Here is a 25,222-nt window from a genome sequence, read left to right as displayed (position 1 = left end):
AATGTTTGTATAATACATATAAACAAAGAGAAAAGTCAGTTTGTTTATCATGTAAGCGGCTGCCATCCGACGTTACATCGTCACAAAAATATATATATAAGTTTAGCCCTCGTCGGTGATTACAAAAGGCGGCAAGCACATAACATTTGCCCTGTTTTTAAAAATAAAAAAAAAGCTCAATTTTTTTTTTTCTTTGTAACATCAAGAGAAGCTCGTTAATTTTCACGTATCAACACAAACATTGGGAATGAAAAAATTATATATACATGAAATTTCATGCTTTAAAATTCAAGAAATTATTTAACCGATAAAATTACATTGAAATTTATTGGTTTTATATTATTTTGATTATTTTCTCAATTTAATTTTTATTTTTGTATGTTTTGGCATAGTGTAGATTTTTGGATGACAGAATGACGATGTTTAATGGGAATTCTTGTGGGGTTGATTGAGGGGCGTAAATACACTTGTGACGAATGAGAAAAAAGTACTCGAAAAAAAAAAATAAAAATGTAAATCAACATAACAAAGAATTAAACGAAAAAAAAAAAAAATATAAAAATAAATTAATTTAGACTTTGGTATTAACTGTATTTCAAGCGTATGAAGTCTTACTCTGTTGTGAAAATAGCTTGGTAAAAGATATGGCTTTGTAAATGTGTGATGTCCCGACATTATGTTGAGATGAATGCCGCGAGCTCATCCATCATTCGTGCAACGAGGCGCCGAGTATGTTTTAGTCACGATGTCTATTCGTATTTTGAATATTTATATTTATATCCATACACACACATATTTATTTATTTATTCTCTATGAATTTGTTCAAATTACCCACCCATCATCCAACCCACTCACTCACTCGTATTTCATAACTCAATTTTTCCGGGATCATAATATTATCTGCGGACATCACAGACAAGAAACAAGTTGATTTTTATTTATCAAATTTATATATTTAATTTAAAAAATATATCTGGGAGTTTCTTTTGATCATTGAAGAAAAATACGGTTTCATAAATCATTCATAAATACGGTTTCAAGTTATTCAAAGATACTTATTGAAAATATATAATTTTACTTTTTTCAATTAGCAATTATTAAATGACAAATTAAATTGTGGATATACTCACTGTGTACGAAGTGTGAAAGCAGCTGATGTTATACTTGATGGCAAATGAAGTCCCTTGATAATTTCTTGCCATAATTTTTTATTGATAACTTCAACAAGACCACCTCGTATGACAACTAAATTGTACAATTCATATAAATCCAGCACTGATTTAGCCATTATTGGAAGTCTATTAATTGGTGTACCTAAAAAATAAAAATAAAAAAATTATTTAATAAATAAATTTCAATTATTAACTACTAATAATGAAGATAATAAAAATAATATTTTGAAAATTTTTAAATAAATTATTTAGCATAATTTTTGAACTTTTATCCAGTCATAAAATATAAAAATAATCAAAACTACTTTGTAGTTTTGTGTTGCATATTATACGTACAATATAACCACCATATTTTTGTTGAAAAAAAAAATTAAAAAAAAGTATATAATAATACCGCGTGGTTGTGTTGTTCAGTACAAATATTGTTGTGTTAAATTTGGGTGGGAGAACCAGTAATTTCGGGCTATCGAAGAGAGGCCTTCGCCCCTCTGGCTTTATTATTGGCCCTGCAATTATTGTTGATATATACGCGTCCCAGCAACCAGTTTAATGTCCCTATATAAAATTTTAAAATAATAAAAGATAAAAAAAAAAAATATAAAAGGGGCTGCACAAAACAACCCTGATTTCTTTTGCAAAATGGCGGATACCATATATGAAAATAAAAGAATATTAAAATATGAAAAAAATATGGCGGAATATGTTGCATATATATACATAATTTTTACGAGTGTTAAACATTGTTTTTTTATTTTTATACTGTGTGTTTGTGTGTGTAGTTGAAGCGTGAAATTTTACTTGAACTAATACATTTATCATTTCATGAAAATTCATGAAACATCATGAATGAAATCAATGAAAAAATAATAATAATAAAAGCCGCAAAGATATACATATATATGTATTGAATAATTGAAAATCTGGTATAATACCATTTTTGAAATCTTTTATAATACAAAAATTCATTGAAATGATATTTTTTTTTTTGCTTTTTATATACAAAGTTGCTTTTACGGTATGAATAGTTGTGTAAAACGTGATTCGAATATGTTCACAGAGGTTTTGTAAATATATGGCTTGTCAGACGTGCAAAAATGATGATGATGTTGATGATGATGATGATGATGATGGTACCAAAAAATTAAACAAAGTGCTGACTTGAGTATAAAAATGAAGAAAAAAAAAGACTTGGTTACGCTTGCCGTCTGGATAACACTCCGTGAATGAATTTTTCATTATTTTTCTCACAATTTTATATTTTATTCATTATAATTTTTATCATTATCAACTTTATTATTTTTATTTCACGCAACATTTGATTCTTTGGCATATAAAAATAGTGGGAGGTTGAAGACTTGAAGACTTGAAGTCATCGTGGTTGTCGATTATGATTATGACGATGATGATGATGATGATGGTCGGAAATTGGCAAACAATTTAAAAAATAATAATAAAATATATATAAATAAAAAAAAAATTTCATTGTTTGGCCAAGAGAGTTGAACGATAGAGAAACTTTTAAAAAAATAAAGTGAGATAAAATAAGCATTCAGGATGCGATTACGACTTTTCTTGGTAGGGCGTCCAATCAGCAGTTATTTTTTGTAATGGCTGCCACGTCCCGCTGTGGATTCACAATTTCGCCATATTGAATATTAAAGTTTAATTTCATTTTTAATATGCAAAGAGAGAAAACGAGACTATCATCAACCGCAAAATGAATAAATATAAATAAAAACTTTTAATATTATTATAATGAAAAATTATAAATAAAATAAAAAAAAAATTAATATATATTTCATCTAAATATTGAGGACAGTAAATTATTATTATTATTATTTGCAGACTTATGCGGATTTTGATGGCTTTTGTTTGAAAGTAAAACAAAAGAATATTGAAAAAGCGTGCCCATCCGGAGTATGGTATAATATAAGTTATATATATTGGACGCAAAGCAAGGTGGCCCACCGGTTACAGTAATTGGTATGCGAAACAAAATGTTGCATTTTATGGCTTATTGTGATGGTCGAATATGCGCGCGAGACAGATAGAGGGGTGTGTCCAATCTAATAACGATCGGCTCTCACAAAAAAAGTAAAATAAATATAAAATAATAACAAAAATTCTGAAGGCCTTTTATTAACCCACAGCGCGAATAATATGTGAGTGTATATTTATATACAAAAAATATATTATACATTTGTATTTGTGGGGGTTATGACTTTTCCTGGAATTTAAGTCGCGTGACGACCCTGAAGTCTATCAAATATTATATACCATCAGTTGAATATTGGCCGCTTGGAATTGTATTTATTTATTTTCGTTTTTTACTTGAATTTTATATATGTGTATTGCTAAATTATCTGATAGATTATTTTGTTATTGATATTATCATAAACATATTTGCGATCAATTAACAGTGCGCGCGCAGCCAAGTGAAGTATTTAACAATGACTGTGCGAGGTTATGTTCATGGATGTTCATATATAATTGATGATGATAATGTAAAATAAAGATGTAACTGTAGATTACATTTTGTAATAAATAAGTATTTGAAATATTATTGGTAAATGGCATGCTTGAAACATTGTTGTGGCTGACTGAGCCTTGATGTGTTGTCGGTGGGGTTAACTTTGTTGGCCGCGCGGCATTATCAACCGAGTTAAAAGAGATGAAATTGGCATTGCAATGAAACGTGCGAGCCACAACAGTAATAATATAATAATACACAGTGTGAGAAAGAAAGAATAAAATAAATAAATAAAGAAAGTGCCAGAGGAGAATAAAAAAAAAATAAAAAAATTAGTAGTAATAAAAGAAAATAAAATGAAAAAAAAAGGTTAAGTCTTGAGTATGAAATACACGTGACATTTACTGCTTTACCGGCTGGCCCCGCAAAAGACGCAAAGTTATTATAAATAGATCTTTTCTACCCTTCTACCAAACCAGGCATTATTATTTTATTTATAATATATTTCTTTTTATTATTATTTATACACAATTTAAAAAAGGGAGAATGAAGATTAAGAAAAGACAGTTGTACGGGGATATTAAAAGATAAAAAAAAGATAGTACTATGTGGAGTGTGAAGAGGGTCAAAAGAGTGTTACAATCTGGTTTATAATCTTGTTAGAAATTCGCGGAAATATTATTGTAATTTACGATCAGTTGCACGTGTTTAAATCGCTTATGCTATAAAATTTTACTTTTATTATATATTTTATTTCTTTAATTTTTTTTATTATTATTCTTCTATCTTTTAGTCTGGTCTGATGTGTATTACTTCGGGCATTTATACAAAAGAAAAGAATAAAAGAAAAAAAATATAATATATAATAAAGAAAATATTTATAAACTAAGGTGCGGGGTTTATAATCTCTGGCGCCATATTCAAATATAATATAAAGAAAGAGATTTTCGGTGTTTAATCGAGACAAAATCTTTCCGGGTTATTCCACACCCTTAAACCCATCCCCCTCCGTTTTACTTATGGTCCAACTGACAAATAATAATCACATAATTTTGATCCATGATCCACAATGATCTACAATGATCCACAAGAGACAGAGAGTGAGCGAGAAGAGACTATATCAAAATAAAATATACACAATTTATAATCTATAAAAGATTTCATTCAGACAAAAAAAAAAGGAAAGAAAAAATATTCAAAAAATCGATATATATATAGACAAAGAACAAAATTTTGAAAGTTTTAAAAAAAATAATGGGTGTGTCATATAAATAGTGGAGATGCTCTCCATCCGGCTGACAACTTGGGTGGGCCCTGGAAAATCTTAGTGATCATATAACTCAGTTATATTATGTAATATTATATATAAAAGCTGACCTCCCAACCACGAAGACGACGACAATAACATCCTTAAATAATATTGCAAGCAATAAAATTTTGTTATATGTTCTCCTTCAAAGTTACTTCGGTCTCTTTGATAGATTTTATGAGGTGGTTTGATTCGCTTGATCGCCGTACCGGGGAGCCATGTGCTTTTTTTAAATTTTTTTATTCATAATTTTTTTAAGCTAACCCCTTTTTTATTTTTTTAATGTTTTTATTTTTAATTTTAATATAAAACTTTCATTAATAAAACACATCTTCTAAAACTTTGGTCTTTTGTGTACTTGATTTTTTTTTTTTAGACTTTTGATGTGACATTAATGATTGTATATAAAATGTTCATCTTTTTCGTATAATTATAAATTTATTAATGAAAAAAAATACATTGAAATTGCGTAGGTAAATATTTTTCATATATTTTATTTTTATAAATGAAAATAAAATGATAAATGAAAGATATATCACAAATGGCCGTTGGCAATCGATTTGCAGCATTTAAATGTATATATCCTGTGAAATATTAATAAGCAAATTAGTTCAAAGACTTTTTTACTTCGAAAAATTATGCCAGGTTGTATTATAAAGATCGTAATTCATCGCCCACACAAATTTTTTTTAATGTTTAATTCGCATGTAAACATCGCAGGTTCAATCTTTTTGATATTATAACACTTTATTTATTTTTTTTTCTTTTAAATTCAATTATATACAGTAATCACAATTTGTTTTTATTTTATTTATTCATATTTAAAATGTTTTTATAATTTTTGCTAAACCTTGCAAGTGAAAATATCAATTTTTAGTCAGACAAAATTGAAAAAAAACAAAAAATCTAATTTTAATCAATGATAAATTAAATCAAGTTATATTATATGATAAAAAATATATATAGAGTATAAAAAATAGATGTGATTTGAGAATGAAATATATATCGAGAGAAAATAATATTGGCTACTCTTTGGTGAATGGGCGGTAGTCGTTTTTCGTGGCACGAGTCACGACAAGTAGTATAGCATAGTAGTATAGAGCCACACACTTATTCAGCTCATCTCTACATAATACATATATATATTTTTTTTTGTATACAAGAGTATGTTTTCATGAATAAAAGAGACCAAGAGGGGAAGCTGTGTGTAAGGTGTAACCATCAAAAACTTTTCAAGCAAGTCATTTGGGTGAGAGAAAACTACCTGGCTAATATACACCGGCACAAGTCCATCCATTCAATGGAGACATATTTTTTTTTTTATTTTTTATCCTTGTCATGTTATATACTACATTTAACCCAGCAATATACATGTATATCGATTTGTAAAATTACGTGAAAATTTATTATATACAAGCTATAATTAATTTTACATGCAAAAAAAAGGAGAAATGTTTTTTTTTTTTTGTTTTATTTTTGGGTTTAGAATTTCGACAATTACGTCAGTTGGAATTTGTAATGAATGATCGTGAGTGTGTAGGGCTATGAGGTAAATAAAAAATAATAAAAAAATAGCAAAATGTCAAATAGTGTAGAATGTGCAAACGTCATTGAACTAAATGCCTTTTTCTCAATTGCACATGCCAAACAATTTTGTAAATATATATTTTATCCATCAACCTGACTCAATATACGTGTAAAAATTCCAACTGCGTATGTACTCGAAAGATGCTGTCTTCGACCCCATAAACTTGTCCGTCGAATAACTGATCGTTTCAGCATTTACAATGTTTAAAGCGCACTTTTGTTTTTACTAATTTTTTATTTTTTTATTTTCTCTCTCTCTACTCTTTACCACTCTTCATGTACTCCACACTATTTAGTACATCATTTTTTTTTTTTTTTTTACTTTTTTAAATCGTTTTTACTGCATAATACGTAAATATATATATGAATTATATTTTTTTTTTCTCTTCAAAGTCAAGTTTCATGTTTTACAGAGTCACTTTTTAAATTGATGATTATATAGATGCATGTATATTTTTTACGAAGGACGTTTGAAAATGAAAAAAAGAATTTTAAAAATTATTTGTAATCTTGACATAATCCTTGAGGATTTTTAAGGGACTGATTATAAATCAGTGGGTAGTGTCTAACTTGGCATCAAATTGTAGACGAAAAAAATGAGAAAATTAATCAAAAAAATATTGTACTAAGTATCAAAAAAAAAAAAATGTTTATATTAATTTTTGAAGGAAAAAAAGCTTTTTTTTTTTTGGAGAAAATAATAATAGAAATTACATTAACATAAATTGTTTTGACTATTTTTTTTTTGAATACAAAAAACATCAAAAAAAAAAAAAGGAAAATACCTAAATGTTTTTTTGAAAAAATCCCAAGCAACCTTGAATAGATAAATTTATTGAATCCTGGTCCTTTCTCAAAAATATTTTCAAAAAATTATTTAACAAAGTTATTGTTGTTTTAAAAATTTGTAATAGCAACTGTGTACTCTATTAAAACTAAAAATTCATATGGAAGTTGTATATAAACCCTAAAATAAATTTTTATATATATACATAAGAAATTCGCTTTCCCTTTGAGTTCCACGAAACCCCCCGAAGTTTTACGAGCAATCCGTCAAAAGACATGTCCGTCACGTCACAATGAATCCATGACTAAAATCCGCCCATCGATATATACACAACCTCGAACAGAAAGATCCCATGTACCCCAATGACCATGGACTTTATCGGTGTTGAAAAAATAAAAAAAATCATCCTTGTATATATTTTTTTTCCTTTTTTTTTTTTTTTTCATATTGAGGTTTATTTTATATACAGCTTATGGTTCGCTTTACGGTGATGGTGTGAATAGACAATTTTTCTTTCTCACTTTGAAAATATTTTTGAGGAAAAAAAAAGGACCATGATTCAATAAATTTCTTCGCAGTTTGAATCGTACAAAAAAAAAAATATATATTACCCAAAAGAAAATTTTATCTATTCAAGGTTATTTGGGATTCATTTTAAAAAGATTTTTCTTTTTTTTTTTTTTTTACTCGTGATGCTTTTTCTATTGGTATTTGCTCAAAAAAAATTTTTTTTTCCATCAAAAATTAATGTAAACATTTTTTTCTGATACTTGTAATTAGTACAATATTTTTTTGATTAAATTTTTTCTTAATTTATTCGTGTGTATGTTGAAAAAAAAAATAAACCAAAAATTTTGTTTTATTGCTTCTCCACTGATACATCAAAATAATAATAAATTTATTTACTTATTATCATCTCAATAGAATTTTTGATTTTTTAATTTTAAAAGAATTAAATCAATTTATCAATGTATCAAGTGGATACATATATTTTTTTTTTTATTCAGTGTTAATGGGACTTTGTGAGAGAGAGGTGAAGATTGGAGATTGATGCTCGTTGATTGAAGAAGCTTATTATTTATTCGATCCCATATATATATTAAAAAAAATTTAAAAAAAAAAAACAAATTATAAATTTTCCCCTTTTAATATATTCATTATTATTAACATTGATAAATTACATGAACGATTATTTTTTTTAATATCCATTTCGTGTGATATCAACGAAAACTAAAAATGAATAATCATTAATAGCCAAATAGTTATAAACCAATCTGTGTGTGTATATTTATAGAAAAATATTTTTAACAATATTATAGTCGAGCAGAGTTATATTATACTCGGTAATAATACCGTGCAAAAGTGCAATTAATAGTAACTATGTTGCACACTGTACGTGCCTAAATAACAAAATAAAGAAATAATTATTATAATAATAATAAAATTTAATAATATTAAAAAAGGAAAAATCAACTGCAAAGTTAAGGATTAAATAAATCACGTTGTCGTCTCTTTTGTTGTATATATAATAATAATAAAAAATTGAAAAAATAAAAAAATTTTATTAAGACTTTGTTAAGCTCAGTGTAATCGCGTGCATATTACTTCTTAAATAAAAAAAAAAAAAAATGATAAACAATTATTTTAAAATTGTTTTTTAGAAATATATTTTTTGGATTTTAATTTTGTTTTCATTTTTTTTTGTATTTAAAACCACCGAGAAGCACGCTACATTAAAAACGTCACAGAGAAATAGTAAAAAAAAAATAATTAAATAATAATAAAATATACAATTTTATTATTAATAAATTTTTAAAAATTATTAATAATTATTAAATAGAAAAAAAAAAACATTTCTAATGTCTGTACAATTTTTTTTTTTTCGTTCATTCAAATAACAATTAATATTTTAATTTATTTACTCAAAAATAATAATAAAAATATTTTAATTTTGTAATAAAAAAAAAAAACTCATTTATTGGTATATTAATTCGAGTCAACTGTATGTTTTTTTTTATGAACTCCCGAATGATGATGACGCATCAACTGAGTGTGAGTTAACTCACCCAGGATTCAAACTCGTTCGCCTGGGGGGTAATAAAAATAAAGGTAGAGTGTTAAAAGAGAGAAAGATAAAAATAATATAAAAAAAAAATAAAAGAATAATAATAAAAATAAGTTGGTGGTCGTTGGGTGTTAGAGGGCGATATTTGCATATTAAATGCCTTGAGATTTATAACACTCAAGTCTTTATATATTTTTTCATATGTATCTTTTGCCTCTTATCATGTATTTCGATCATATCAACCCGTTGACTCTGTCACGATGATACAAATCCATTAAAATTATTTATTAAAATAATTATAATAAAAATTACAATTTAAAAAATTAAAATTAAAAAAAATACATAAGGGCAAATATTAAATTAGAATATGTATGTTTTAAATAAAAGTGTAATTTTTCATGTTAATTAAACAGGTGTATGTATGTGTGAGGGAGAGACAAGGGGTAAAATGGATGTAAAAATAAAAATAAAATTTTTTTTAAAATAATATTTTAGGGTGCTGATAGGAGAAAAAGGTATTTTGTAAATTGCTGCAGGTTGTTGTTGAGGTGTAGGCTTGATAAATGGCCATTTTATAAGTCGGCTTTGAAACTTTGTGTATATATATTACGTTAGTGTTGAATTATTGTGAATGCAAAAGCATCTCGTTCTCACTCTTTTGAATATAATCGAGCCTACGGGGGGTACACACCACACATCGTTCTCTTTACATCTATTTTTTCCTTTTTTTTTTTTTTATTTAAACATACTGGATAAAATTAACAATATAATGTATATAATTTTTTTTTTTTTTTAATAATAAAACGACACGTATGATATTTGTCAAATTGTCAAGAATTTGTTACCAAAAGTTTTAGTTATTTTCTCTTAAAATATACCATTAACAATGAATAAAAAAAAATGTATATCTCAACTTGATGTATTGATAAATTGATTCAATTCTTTGAAAATAAAAAATTCTATTGACATGATAATAAGTCTAAATAAATTTATTATTATTTTAATTTAAAAATCTTGAATAAATTAGGAAGAAAAAAAAAAATTTGGTTAAAAAATATTTCTCGTAATTTTAAATAATTATCAGTATTAAAAATAAATAAATCATGATATTTTTTATCATCTTTGATATATGTTTTTAATTTTTTGTCTGTTATAAATGAAGGGAAAATTTTTTTTCTTTGAGTTTTATATTTATGAAAATATGTGGAACATAGGGTGCATACTGGAAACTCGATTTGATTATAATTATCGTCTCAAATGCCAAGACAATAATAGAAAACATCAAAAGTCACATCAGTTGATTTGAAGAAAAATATAAATAAAAAAAAAAAAAAAAAAAACATGAAGGCAGTTGATTGATGGACGCGTCGCCATGTTTATAATTAGAGACTCAAACCCATTTCCGGTTAACTTGAGAAATTAATTTAACTCGACAAGTATTTTTAATTCAAATATAAAAAAAAAATATAAATAATTTACATTAACCTATTAAGGTAATGCAATTTTTAGTAGTTTGATAAATAATTTAAAAGCAACTTCCTGATAATAAAACTCACGTGTTTTTTAAAAGAATATTTGTCGCTCATCAACCACGTGTACCGGATACTAAATAATGCGGGTAAATGTTTTTATATTTAAAAAACAAAATTAAATAATAATTAAAAAATTAAAATGATAATAACGGAAAAAATAATAATGAAATTATATTTTATCTATTGATAATATACAACTGGCAAATGTTATATTTTATTTAGCATATATTAATCATTTAAATATATTTATTTCTTAATTATTCTAGAGTCATGTATAATTGAATTTGTCTTTTGTGAAAGGAACAGCATCATTTCTGATGTGTATATATGTATATTATACTATTCATGCCAGTTTGACGGGGTTAAAGCGACGGAATCGTGCCAAGAAGACGCAATTTATCACAGTTAAGTTGACGAATAGAGAACGAAATGTCGGATCGTTAATTTTCTATGAATCTTTTTATACAATAAAACATAAAAAATATTTTAAAAAATAATATAAAATAACAAGAGAAAAAAAAAACATAAATCGATGCTCGTATGGGCTTTGGTGTCACAATTTCAAAAGACGACGTATAACCGTTATTTTTTTTTTTTAAATTTAATTTTTTCTTGTTTGCATACCAATAAGTCATATATATATTTGAGCCTTGAACGTCGATCAGTGCAAATATTTGCACGATTAATTCCATCAATTTCGTCACATATTTTTATTTTATTTTTTAATTTTATATATATCCAATGTACACTTAAATCAAAATATGTTTTGCAAACGATTATCAAGTTTTTTAAATTTAAAATTTCTTACCTCGTGTTTGCATGAAACTGAAGAGTTCATCAAGAAATTCTTTGCGTTTTGGGTCATCATTAATCTCGTACAACTGTAAATTAAATAAAAAAAAAAATTAGAAAATTAATTATTTATTTGTGTATTTAAATGTATTGTGTAAGTGTATTTGTTAGTTTGAAAAAATAGAAAAAACAAGAAATGTGATATTTCGATGAAAGAAAAATCCAGTTTTATTTATTTATATTTTTCGAAAAAATAAATATGTGTAATATAAAAAAACAGAAGTAAAATGAGTATATGCTCATAGCGACAGACAGATTAGTTAAGTCTTATTATTAATGATTCCGTTTAACCCATCCAAGCAACCCAATATTCATTTATTTTTTTATATTATTATTATTTAAAATATAAAAAATTAAATAAAGGCCCCTACGGGTTTTAAAGAGAGCGCGCAAGATAAAAGGGTCGTGTTTATCATATTTGTTATGTACGATGTGCTATATCTAATCTGAAACCCTCTAATTGCTTTTATAATACGACTTGACCAGCACACAGCATCCCTTAAATATACTCACATTGCCGACAAAAAAAATATACATATATTTTTTATTATTTCTTCATTTTATTTTCCAACTTCCCTCAAGCATTATATACAAATTTTTTTTAACATATGCCAAATGCAATAAATTCATTGTGAATATGTATAGATGATCAGAAATAAGTCGCAGTTAACCCAGAGGCTCTAAACGGGGTAATTAATTAAACCTTACTCATTCATTCTCGCTAGTTTCAAGTCGACGAAATGAAATAAAAAAAAAAATTTTTTTTTTTAAATAACTAATTGATGAGCCATGAGAAAAAATAAAAATAAAAAATTTTAATAAATATAATAATAAATAAAATTTGGTATTTTATTTAATTCAAAATAATCATGATTAGATTAATTCGTGTGTTTTAAGGATCATGGTCAATCAAGTGGTATAAAAAGGATAAAAAAAAACCATGCATTTGTTAGAATGAGATCTTGAAAAATGATCTAGATGGCAGGATCTTGATCGTTGCTTAATTTGTTCACAATTCCCTCCTTCTTTAACCACGACTATACATTTATTTATTCTATATTTTTTTTTATATTTTAAGCTTCCCTGTATTATAGCAACGCCCCTGTATATCTTTCCCACCCTTTCGCGGTATTTTTCAAGGGCCATTTTCTCTTCTTCCCTCGCATCATGTATTTTTTTTTTTTTTTTCGATTTTTTCAAGCCTCTTCATTTAGCTTGCAGTAATATACGTATGTATACCCTTCGAATGAGCTCGTTAGTCTTTTGGTGGTCATGAGAAACATTGAGAAATTGGTATACAGAGTTCAAGCAGTATTGATTGATCTACTGTTTAACTGAGTGACGGCGTGGCGCCTCAACATTTGTATATGGTCGAAAAAAAAAAAAGCCCACGAGGTAAATAAAGACTCTGAAAATTTTTTTTTTCCTTTGTTTATTATTAATTTAGAAAAAAAAAAATTAAAATTAGTAGTTTTTTTTGTTGTTTGTCGAGCTCCGCCTATATTTTTTTTAAATTTTATATTTTTATATTTATTTTCTCGGTGCATATAATATATATTTATTATTATATGGACCGGTGAATAATAAATAATCGGCAAGAAAGCGTTAATCGAGGCTCTTGACCTCATCAACTTTACCAACTCTCTTTTTGCCCTGAATAATTCAAATTTTTATTATTATTTTTACCTTATAGTTTTTGAGTAATAAAAAAAAATTAAGGGGCGTTAAAAACAAATGGAATAAAAATATAAATAAATTATAATACAAGCTAAACAAAAGTGCACTCAATGTATGTGGTAATTGTTGTATGCAGATATACATATATAAAAAATATATAAACGTTCCCCTGGCTACCTTTTACGAGCAACAATTATCGATGCTAAAACTCTTTTATTTATTTATTTTTTGTCCAAGCCACTGTGGATGATTCCAAAGATCGAGATATATATGCTTCAACAAAATTTGATAGTTGCACCTTCCGGTCGATGACGACTTGTGATATAGAAAAAAATATTTAATAGAATTTTTTTTTTTTTTCAACCAGAACAATTTTTTAATTAAAAGAAAAAAAATGTTTATTATTATTATAAAAAAATCGACATTTACATTATTGTTTACTTTGTTTAATGCAGTTTTATTTAATAATCATTAAATAATTTTTTATTCATATGTACTAATTGATTCAAGAATTTTTAATAAAAAACTTGTGTAATTTTGTATATAATGTTGTAATTTTTTCATTATAAATTTGCGTCAGTTTGTCGAGTCATTTTGTTGAAATATATAGGTGTAAATATACATGCATCATATATGTGTGTATTAAATTAATTTTACAATGTTTAAGTATCAAGATTTGTGATGAGTTTTGTATTGTTCGAGTGGCCATAATAACGGCTACAATTATTTTGAGCTTCGAAGCATTGTAGACCAATTATAATTATTACCACACACATACATGCACAAAAAAAATAACAAAAATAATAAAAACAAATAAACTATACACCTGTAAATGCAAAAAAAAAAAAAACTATAATAAATAAATGAAATATAGCGTTTTTTTTTTTTGCTTTAAAAATTCATTCAAGTACATAATTTTGTTTTTATCTTTTTAATTTTATTATTTGTTATATTTTTATTGTTATTATTTTTATTATTTTTGTGTATAGTAGTTTGACTATCGTCATTGGGAATCATGAGATTACAAAATGATAGGACACCTTGAACCCCAACATAATAATTATATAATGAGTGAGCAATTAGTTCAACATAATCAATGAAAAATATAATATTTCCAGGAAAATAAAATATAAATAAAAGAAAAAAAAAATATATTTTAATTTGTACAAACAGAGGAAGTGAAATTTTATGTTTTCAAAGATCGTCAATGTTTGATTTTATTTTATGAGTGTATATTTGTTTTGTGTGGGCATCATCATCAAATGAAGTAACAAAGAAGAGCTCATTTTTTTTTTTTCCTCTTTTTTTTGTATTAGCTAATTGATAATTTTTTTTTTAAATAAATCTCAGAATTTAAGATTATTATTTACTGGTTTTTTTTTTGTAATAAACACAAAGATATCTATTTATTTTTTACAACGGCGATTTAGTTTTTCCGTTAGTTTATTGTTTGACTAAAAAAATGTATTTATTTCCTTTTTTTTTTTTTTTTTCTAAATCAGATATTTTATTTTAGACGAAATAGAATTAGATTTTTACAAATGTTTTGTCAAATGAGGTGTTAAATATTACTTGAAAAATATAATTATGTAAATATTGGGCTATTTTTAAATTGTGTATCGATTTTTGAAGAAATTTATCGAATCAAGTAGTAAGTTGGTCCTATAGTCAGCCAAAAAACTTACAAAAATTGCAGTTTTTTTGTTTGAATATCCTCTGGTTTTTTATAAGTTAATTAAAATTTTTTTCTTTGTCTAATTTTGCGGTAGAAAAATGTAGAAAGAGTCAAAGTATAATTGAGAATCCAATGGCAATCGAAGGATCAACAATAATTGTGGGCTTCGAGTGATTCTGATTGTTTTTGTTTCGTGGAAATTTGATGAATATACTGATCAAGATGAACAGAAGACAACATTGAAATTATCGATCCGTGTAACAATGAAATAACAACAATACCAACACCATTCATATACATAAAACAAGATAAATAAAAAATAAATAAATGATTTGAAAAAAAAAAAGTTATTATCATCGAAGCAAATCAATTTATCTTTCAAATATACTTATCTAGAAATAGACAAGCCGATTGATAATCCGATCATCTTCTTGGAAAATCTCTTTGACATTTTTCAAACGTTTATTTTATTTATTTTATCCTATTTTTATTATTACACTCATCATCACACAAAAAACAGCGAGAGAGAAAGAGCATTTACTCTAAGTTTGCCATCAAGTAGTTAAACACTTTGATGGGTCAGACCAGGTCAAACACATGTCGTTACAGAACATACACAAAGACCAACAAAAAGCTTTGTAAATTTTAATTTTGCACAAAATATATAAAGAGAAAGAAGATGAAGAGATGAAGAAGAAATAAAAATAAATTTAAAACAAAACGACAAGTGTTTGAATGAAGAAAGAAAAGAATTAATGAAAAAAAAAAAAAGCTTTACTAATATAATGAAGAAATGAGCAAGGTGGGTATTTAACCTCGTCCAGATGTCGGTACATCTCAACAGGACAAAGAAAATGAGACGAGCAAAGAGTCTTTCTTCATCATGATGAACCACAAATATATTAAATATGATAATCATAATAATTTCAATACTCCCACTCAAAATAATATATCCACTTGAAAAAAAGTCAACTGGATCTTTTCCCCACCCAATTTATATATCATTGGATTTTTATGCTTTTAGCTGGAAATATTAAATCGCACCTAAATACGTTTTATCTTGACCGCCAAATAATCTCTTTGAAATCAATTTTTTTTTTTTTTACAAATATAATTATTTTGACAGGTGTATTTTACACAATATTACAAAGAAAAAAAGAAAAATGAATTATTTTTTAATTATAAAATTAAATAATAATTATTATTTAAAATATAGTTTTATCATGAAAATATAAATTAAAAAAATTTTACATGGGGCGTTAACAGTGTGTCTGTTTCATTGACTAAAATAATAAATAAATAATAATTTAATTCAGTAGCCAGATATATAAAGTTCAATTTGATTTCATCATTGATAAATAAAATCAGTTGGTTTATTTTAAAATAAAAAAAAATCCGGTTCAGCATAATATACAAGACTCGATTTACAATGTCTCATTATTATCATTATTATATATTTAAAAATATTTATTTTAACCTTGATGAATATTTCTTATTAATCAAAAGAAAGATCAATTAACTTATTCGCAAATGAAAATAATAATATAAATAAAAAAAAAAAATTGTAATACGATATCGAAGTGGCGCAAGTCAGCGAATTAAATGGCCCCTCAGTTCGATTATAATAAATCAAGGTATAAATAATGCCGGGACGAATGCCAAGTGTGTGTGTGTGTGTGGAGGAAAGCGGCATATAGCAATCGAAAAAATAAAATATAAATAAAAAAAGATGCGCTCAAAACAGTCAACAGGTATTAATGCTGTTCTTGGAGGATCGCCCGAGGTATCTGTCTTCCCATAAAATACATCTACATGCGTATACACAAAAATATTATGTTTAAAAAAAAAATATTATTATTAATAAAAAACACAAAGATCTATACAGTTTTAAATAGAGAAGAAAAAAAATTACTGCTAAACACAGTGTCATTGTCATTTAAATAGTTTCGAAAAAAAAAAATTGTTTCGAGAAATGTACTTGAAAAAATCAGGTGTATTTTAACACCTCGTAGAAATTTAATATTTATTCGATGGAAACAATTAGAATTAAAAAACCATACATATTTTGAATCATAGAAAAAAAGTTTTTTTTATTTTCGATACTTTTGTCAATATATATATTTCGTTCGACCTCTTTACTTCATAAATATTATATTCAACACAAAAAATATCCCACGCATGATGTATCAACACAATCAATGGCATTGTTTATATAGTTAAAAAAAGAGAAATTAAAAGTATATATATAAATGAAAATATAAAAAAAAAAATTAAATAATTTACAAAGTGCCTGGGAATCATGCATGATCCCATCAGTGAAATCGTTGGAGCAAAGAAAAATAATAAAAAAAAAATCAAGTATATAGAAAAAGGTATTTATTAACAAGGAAACGAAACAACTCGCACTCATCTGCTAATCAAACGAGCATATACAAATATAAAAAGAGAGGGCGGCAAATCAACTCAAGAGAACACCATCTTATTTAACATTTATCTTTTTTTTTTTTCTCATCTACAATTCAATCCACATAAAAATATCCAGGCATGAAGGTAAATATCAATTGGAAAGTTGCATTTAAATTTTCCATATTTCTGATATTAATAAAAAAAAAAAAATTCTATACATAAATATATTTAAAAAAAAGAAAGTTAAATAAATGAGAAAATAAAAAAAAAAAAAAAATTAAAATTATCTAATTATTATCAATTGAATGATGTGTAAAATATTTCAGTAAATCAAATTCGATTAACGACACACAAAACACGAGTAAAAAAAAAAAAAAAAAAAAAAAACGAGCAGGAGGATAAAGAGGGGGTCAAAGCAAAAAGGTAGCCAGGTAGTTAGCGCGTGTTTACACGACATCGCTATGTAGCCAGCGACCCGCGGTCGAAGTGAACGTTTCTATTTGTCCGAACACCTCTATATCTTTATTTATCGTCACCCCTCTTGCCACTGATGCCATCAACACAAGTATATACCCACTCACACACATTGTCTGTTGAAAAAAAAAATAAATAAATAAAATTCAGTGCTTTTGTTCACGCAACCCTCGCAATGCATTTATGCATACAACATAATAATCATGCATCATCATCATGTTTGTATATAAACCAGAGTCCTTAAACAATTAGAAAAATATCACATCATCTTGCAGGACAACACTAATCACAGGCATCAATTTAATTTCAATTTAATTTTTTTTAAATATTTTTTATAACTTAATTTATCAAGTAAAATATATACTATTTATTTTCATCCGGAGATTGATATTTACAATAATATACAACCAATTATATTAAATAAAATTTTTTTTTTTTTTTTAAATTATCTTGATCGTGCTTGCAATAATTCTGCACGATTGACTAAACTCGTTTTTTCTATATACACGTATCGTGCCAAGAGACAAGGATTGCATTCTTCGTGTGCGACTATTTTTTTTTTTTTTTATTATTATTTTTCCCACCGAGAATAGTATTTGTTCAAAAAATCTTAAGTTACAAAAAAAATTAAAAAATTCAAGGGATCAATCATTTTTTTGGGGGGCTTTTATGGGTTGCAGAAAAAAAAAAAATATGCTGAGGAATGTAAGGGGAAAGAGAGCTGTTTATTTATAAATATATTTTTATTTATTTATTAATTTATTTAAATGAATTATATGTTGAACTAGTTGTGCGACAATTTGATGTGATTATGTGAATATTATAGAGTTGGATGGCTAATAAATAAGTAGACGATAATGATGACGTGTATACATGCGATTAAAATATATGTGAAATTGTGTAAGAATGTTTATACAGATGATGGCACATTAAAAATATAAAAGAAAAAAAAAAAATGTAAAAAGAAACCGACTATGAGACTCCTGAGCTTTTTCCGCAGGAGATCTTTGGCGCCTTAGGCGATCAAGGAGAGCACCGGTGAAGAGATCAGTCAGATGATCGTCACGCAGACTCTAACATTTACAAAAAACCATCAATACAACACACTATAAGCTTCTAAATGTATAATACTAAATTTAATATTTAATATACTAAATAACAATCGCAATAATATATTTTTCTAAATTACATTTTCATGATGTTTTTTTAAATTTATTTAAATATTACATGCGTATATATTTTTGATAAATTTCGGCTCAAAATCAAAGACAAAATAAAGTCGTTATTTGAGAGTTACAAAAATATAATTTTATAATATATTTGTCCCCATAGTTTTTATAGTATTTCTATATCCCAAAATCGTAAAATGAAATTCAATTCGTTTATGGTTTTTTTTTTTTGCTTTTTTTTTTTTAATTTTAGAAATAATATTTTTTATAATATATATATATGATTTTTTTTATGACGATTATTTTATTTTTTTCATCAGTTTGAAAATAAAATTAAAAAAAAAAGGGACTGTGGGTATATATTTTTCAATAAGTTAAGAAAAAATTTTACGATCGAATTGACGGTGAGCGGTTTTTTCGAGCTACTAAAATATCATGTTTACAGGTTAGTTAAAAGGGCATTTATAAATTAAAAAAAAAAAAATTAAAATTAAGTTTATATCAATAGTAGTTTGTACATTGAATATAAAATACAAATAATAATAATAATAATTTGGAGTATTATACTAGTGAACTCATGCAGACAAGTTAATATTCGAAAAAAAAAAAATTCGAAAAAAAAATGATTTTATTAATATTTTTAAATAGGTTAGTAGAAATACGTAAATAAATTAAAAAATTAATGGTTTTAGGGAAAAATATATTTGATCATAAAAATCTTGACACCATTGCCACGATTAAAAATATAAAAAACCATAAAAAAAAAATATATATATTTTTGTCTCGCACATGGAGTCGCATTTGTTGATAAAAAAAATCCCACAGGCGTGGATGCACGATGAAATACTCTTGGGAATAATATAAATTTATAAAAAATATAATGATGATTTTATAGGCATCTTAACAAATATATTTAAAGCCGGATATTCAAGTTAGCAAATAGGCGTATCACTCAATAAATTCTATAAAATATAAAAATTAAAAAAAAATTAAAATACCGACAACAAAGTATAACATTGATGATGATGAAATAAAAAAAAAAGTTGATTATCATAATGATATAAAATTGACCCACAGATTTAGTAGCAAATCGATTAATTTTTTTTTTTTTTTTTTAAATACTCATAATATGTATATAAATATATATGATCGTTAAAACAATTCGTGATGGTTGAAAAAAAAAGTTAAATATTTTTTTGGAGTTATAAATTATTTCGCAGTTAATTTATCTGAATAATAAACTATTTTTTTTTTTTAAATAATAATAATAATATATGATAGATTTAAAGAAATAAATAAATAATCAATTATTATATTGAAAAATAAAAAAAATAAAAAAAAGTAAATTAACAATTATGCACACGACAAACCTGTTGTTTGAGCTCCGTCGAAACTTCTTCCGGATTATTTGGTACATCCTTAGGTAGTTTTTTAGAATTATTCCATGCTTCTGTTGGCTCAAACATATTTCCGTATTTTGTAGACATGTTCAACTCACTGTATTGCTGTATTGCAGAAAAAAAAAATAACAAAAAAAACACTCCAATAGAAAAACAACACTCAAACTTTAAAATATTAAAAAAAAAAATTAAAAAATAATATATAATTTATAATACTAATAATAAATAATAATTTTTAATAAAAATATAATTTAATAATCATTTATACGATAATAATTAAAAAAAAAAAAAAAACATATTTTTTTATTAATTTAAATGTAATAACGGAGAGGCACGCGTGGCCTTGCGTGTGAGGCCGCACATTCGACTAATACTCGCGTCGTCAGACATGCAGGTTTAGCCCTCGACTCATAAAAATGGTTTTTTTTTTTTTTTTCTTTTTTGGGTAGTCGTTGAAATCACTGTATGGGGCAGTTCTATCCCCACTCGATGAAATAAAAAAATATATACAAAACACGAGACTAGACTAGATAGGAAAGTCTGTGGACCTAGACTGCCAGCTCATACACAAATACACATATATATTTAAATCATAATAACATGGAGAGAGAGAGGGGGAAGGGGGGCAAAGGGAGTAAAAAAGAGAGCAACAGATAAACAGGGAGAAAAAATGATAACAAGTAGATTTTTTAATGTTTTTTTTAACCCTGTTTTCGAAGATGATTTATCAAATTTTTGTTGCTCATTTTTATCAATTGACAATGACATGCATCATGCTCATGATGATAATAATAATTTCATCAAAAAACAAAAAAGAAATTATTATAGAAATAAAATAGAGATGAGATGAAAATGCCACGAAAAATATAATTTACCCCTGGTGATTTTGGGACTCATGCCAGGTATGGATATCTTATCCAGCAAAAATCGAATGTCCTTCAATTTTCATTGGTTATTGGGCCTATTGGTAATCTTGAAAATATATACACATACTATTAAATATTTTATATATATTTTGAAACACACAAACATATATATTTGTACCGGAAATTGTGTTTTTTGATTTTTTATATTTTTTTTTATTTTTCTCTCCTTCAAAATACATCTGCCATTCTTTTGCTCATTTTCTTGGAAAAAGGGGCATTTAAGAAAAATCCTTCAGTGGCGCCACTATAGTATTTTATTTTTTCATCATCTTATTAGATTTTTCTTCTTTTTATTTTTTTAATTCTATTGAGAGATGCGTGTCCATGTGCGCTGTTTACTATTTTGCAATATAATAATCAAAAAAAAAAAAAAATACGAGACGCGTGTCTTTGGGATTTTTATTACGGGGGCTGATGTATTATAAGTATTTTTTTTTTTTTGTAGACAAATACCACTGGATGAATAAGAAAATCGTGTACAAACGATTACAAATAATTTCGATAAATGTATTTTTATTTTTAAATAAAAGGAAAAAAAAAAAAAAAAAACCAGTTGCATTTTACACAAGCACTCTGTGTTTTTCCTCGATATACAAACTCAATTCCTACAATCTCAAATAAGCATATATTTTTAAACAAAGATAATACATCTTCTAAGAAATTTAATGTATTTTATTATTATATTTGTTTTTTTTTTAAATAATTTTTTTATACCTCTTCACCCCGTTGGCTACTTTGAATATATTGCACGCGAATATTGAATACTTTTAATTCTACAAATTACATACAAAAAATATAAAAACTTAAATAAATTTCAATTTATTTACATGAATCATAAAGATATTATTATACTCCAAGTTACAAGCTGAAAGTTGGATAATTATTATTCAACAACCTCGTTGGTCTAATGATTAAAACTTTCCAAATAAAATAATATATCATTACTCATGTAAAATTTTTTTGAAAATTTGGTTTTTTTTATATTATAGTTTGTTTGTTCAGTCAAGTAGTGTAGAATAAAGTAGACGAGGGGGCGAAGGGATTAAGGCCCCTGGGTCCATCAAATAGATTTTTTTTTTTTTTTTTTTAAATAGGGGAAAATGACAGGTTGCTATGCCGAATGTTATTAATCAACTTCAGAACATGGCTAATGCCATGGAAACTGGCGAGACATATTATATCTTTTTCCACATTTTTTTTTTTTTTTTTTTTTCTATTTCGTCAGTTGAAAAGACAGTCTACAATAAGATAAGAAATATTTATTTTAACTGTGATCATTTAATCATATCTACTATTTAATAATTGACCTTACAAATAGAATTTTTTTTTTTTTTTCTTTTGTTGATCATCATGACGAATTTATTGTTATTTAAATAAAAAATTTCATTCACACTATCAACGACATATATGGAAATTATTTTCGAAAAATTTTCTATGAATCATGTGATATTTTCGAGCCTATTGTGTGACTTGATTTAATTCGAAAAAAATATGAAATTTATATTAAAAAAGAAATTACCAAATTTGGTAATTTAAAAATGTTTGAAAATTGATTTTATCAATGACGCATGTGATAACGATGCTTTGAAAAGAAACTAAAAATAACCACGTTTAATTGATGATAAGAAAAAAATATAAAAAGACATTCGATGGACACGTACTACTTGAAATAATGAAAATATAAATTTTTCAATTTTATTTAATAAAATAATTGTTTAATTAAATTTTTAAAGCTTTTTTTTTTTTTATTTATTTTTTACGGTAAATTTGCAAGTGATTGAGGATAAAATAAAATATGTTTTGTTTGACATAACAATAAATTGAACATTGTTAAACTTTGTATTGTGCTAAAAAAAAAAAAAACCGTAGTATTTACAAATGTTGTTAGTACAGACCACCCAAGTGTGACTATTGGACACGTCTAAGACAACTTGGTGTATCTATCAAATGACAATAGAAAGAAAAAAAAAAAATAGCAGGTAAAAAAAAAAAATAAAATAAATTGAAGAATCAATTTTAGAAAATAAAGAAAATGCACCCAAGTGACAGAGTAAATTAACTTGAATTTCAAGGTCAATGACACAATGTGACCTGGGTATAAATTAAATGAAAATATTTTAAATATAAGTTATTTAATTTTAGCAATGACACTTGAATGTCTCGAGTGACAGCAACGACAATATATGGATGCAAATTGTGCATAAGTAGCAAGATGAACAGACCACCTGTAAATTTATTAATATTATTTTATTCATTATTATTTTTAGTATGAAATTTTTTTTTTTTTAGTCAACACTTTGAGTGTCATTGTGTGATTATACTTGTGGTTTATTACCATTGAATATAAAATGTAATTTTTAGATAAAATATGAGTTGAAAATAAAAATAAAAAATTATATTTAAAATGAAAGAGTTCAACAGGATGAGTCCCATCATTTTTCTACCCACGTTATTTTGCATGTTCTTATATATTGGATTATATTCGTCCTGAATCGTAAATCTCGAGACAATATACATTTTAGTTTTTTTAAAATTTTATCTTTGTGAATTATTTTACGGAGTAGCCGTGACTGAATAACTTTGCTATCATGTCGTTGGTTGTTGTAAATTTTAAAATTATTTACTTGACATTGAGACATCCCTTCATGTTGGATATACAGCATGACATTTTTATAAAATATTTATAGACTCATTAATTTATAAAATAATTTTATTTATAAATCGTAAAGTTTAAACTTTGATAATTTGGATTATTTTTTTTTTTTTTTATTTCTTTATCTTTGATAAAGTTTCTTTTGTATTTTTAGGTGGCTTATAGATAAAATCTATTTTTAAATATTGAAATTTATAAAATAATATTATTTATCATTTATTTTTGTTTAATTCAGTGGAAAAAATATTAAAAATAACATTCAATTTATCAAAAAAAAAAGTTTGATTATTTTTCTATTTTTAAAACGAAAAGATTTTGTTATTTTTTTCTTGATAAAAATTTAGTATTACGAAGTTTGAAACTGTAAAATTTACATACTGTATATATAGAAAAAAGTAGGATAATTTCCATGACGAAAATTCAAGCAATTAGCAAAAAAAAATCATCACAATTTTACGTTAAAAAAATAGAAAAAATAGGCATTTTAATTACAACAATTATATATTTATAAATCATCTAAAGTTTTTTTAAATTTTTAATTTAGTTTGACATTAATGTGTTAAAAAAATTTTGTACAAAAATAATATAACATGTAAATTTTACAATTTCTAAAAGACAATTTTATAAATATTTTTTCTTTCTTGTGTCCAAATATTTACAGACAAAATTGTATTATCTACAAGATTGTTCATCTTTAAAAATTTGATTAATTAAAATCACTTAAAAAATTAGAAAGTTTAATAAAAAAAAAATTTCCCATTAGAAATGAAAATATAATTTATCCTCCACTTGTGTTCTCCAATAATTAATTTGAATAAATTTAAAAATAAATAAATATCCAAGGTATATTATAAAAAATATGAATTGAAATTATATTACTAATATATTTTCAGTTGATGAACATAAAAAAAAAACACCAAATAAATAATAAAAAAATCAATGGGATTTTCTTTTTAAATTTATTTTTAAATAATCTTCCCTTCAAGTACATGAAGGGGGCATTGAGAAGGTGAGAATAAGAGAAGCGATGGCGTGATAAATGATCAGGTATTTAACACTCTTTACAG

At 25.3% G+C, this 25,222-nt stretch overlaps 1 protein-coding gene across 1 annotated transcript in view; it reads right to left on the bottom strand.

Annotated features, from left to right (window-relative positions):
- Nucleotides 1-25,222, bottom strand: part of LOC122858266 (protein dead ringer) — a 64,094-nt gene that overhangs the window by 2,248 nt on the left and 36,624 nt on the right. Inside the window, exons 4-6 of the mRNA XM_044161044.1 lie at nt 20,547-20,681; nt 11,732-11,804; nt 1,132-1,315 (exon numbers count right to left, since the gene is read on the bottom strand). Coding sequence (XP_044016979.1) covers nt 1,132-1,315; nt 11,732-11,804; nt 20,547-20,681 — 392 coding nt within the window. The remainder of the gene's footprint in view (nt 1-1,131; nt 1,316-11,731; nt 11,805-20,546; nt 20,682-25,222) is intronic.

This window comes from Aphidius gifuensis, linkage group LG5 (genome assembly GCF_014905175.1).
Source record: "Aphidius gifuensis isolate YNYX2018 linkage group LG5, ASM1490517v1, whole genome shotgun sequence".
NCBI classification, from domain to species: Eukaryota; Metazoa; Arthropoda; class Insecta; order Hymenoptera; family Braconidae; genus Aphidius; species Aphidius gifuensis.
Note: the sequence above shows the minus strand (reverse complement) of the source record. Positions and strands in the feature narration are given on the sequence as shown.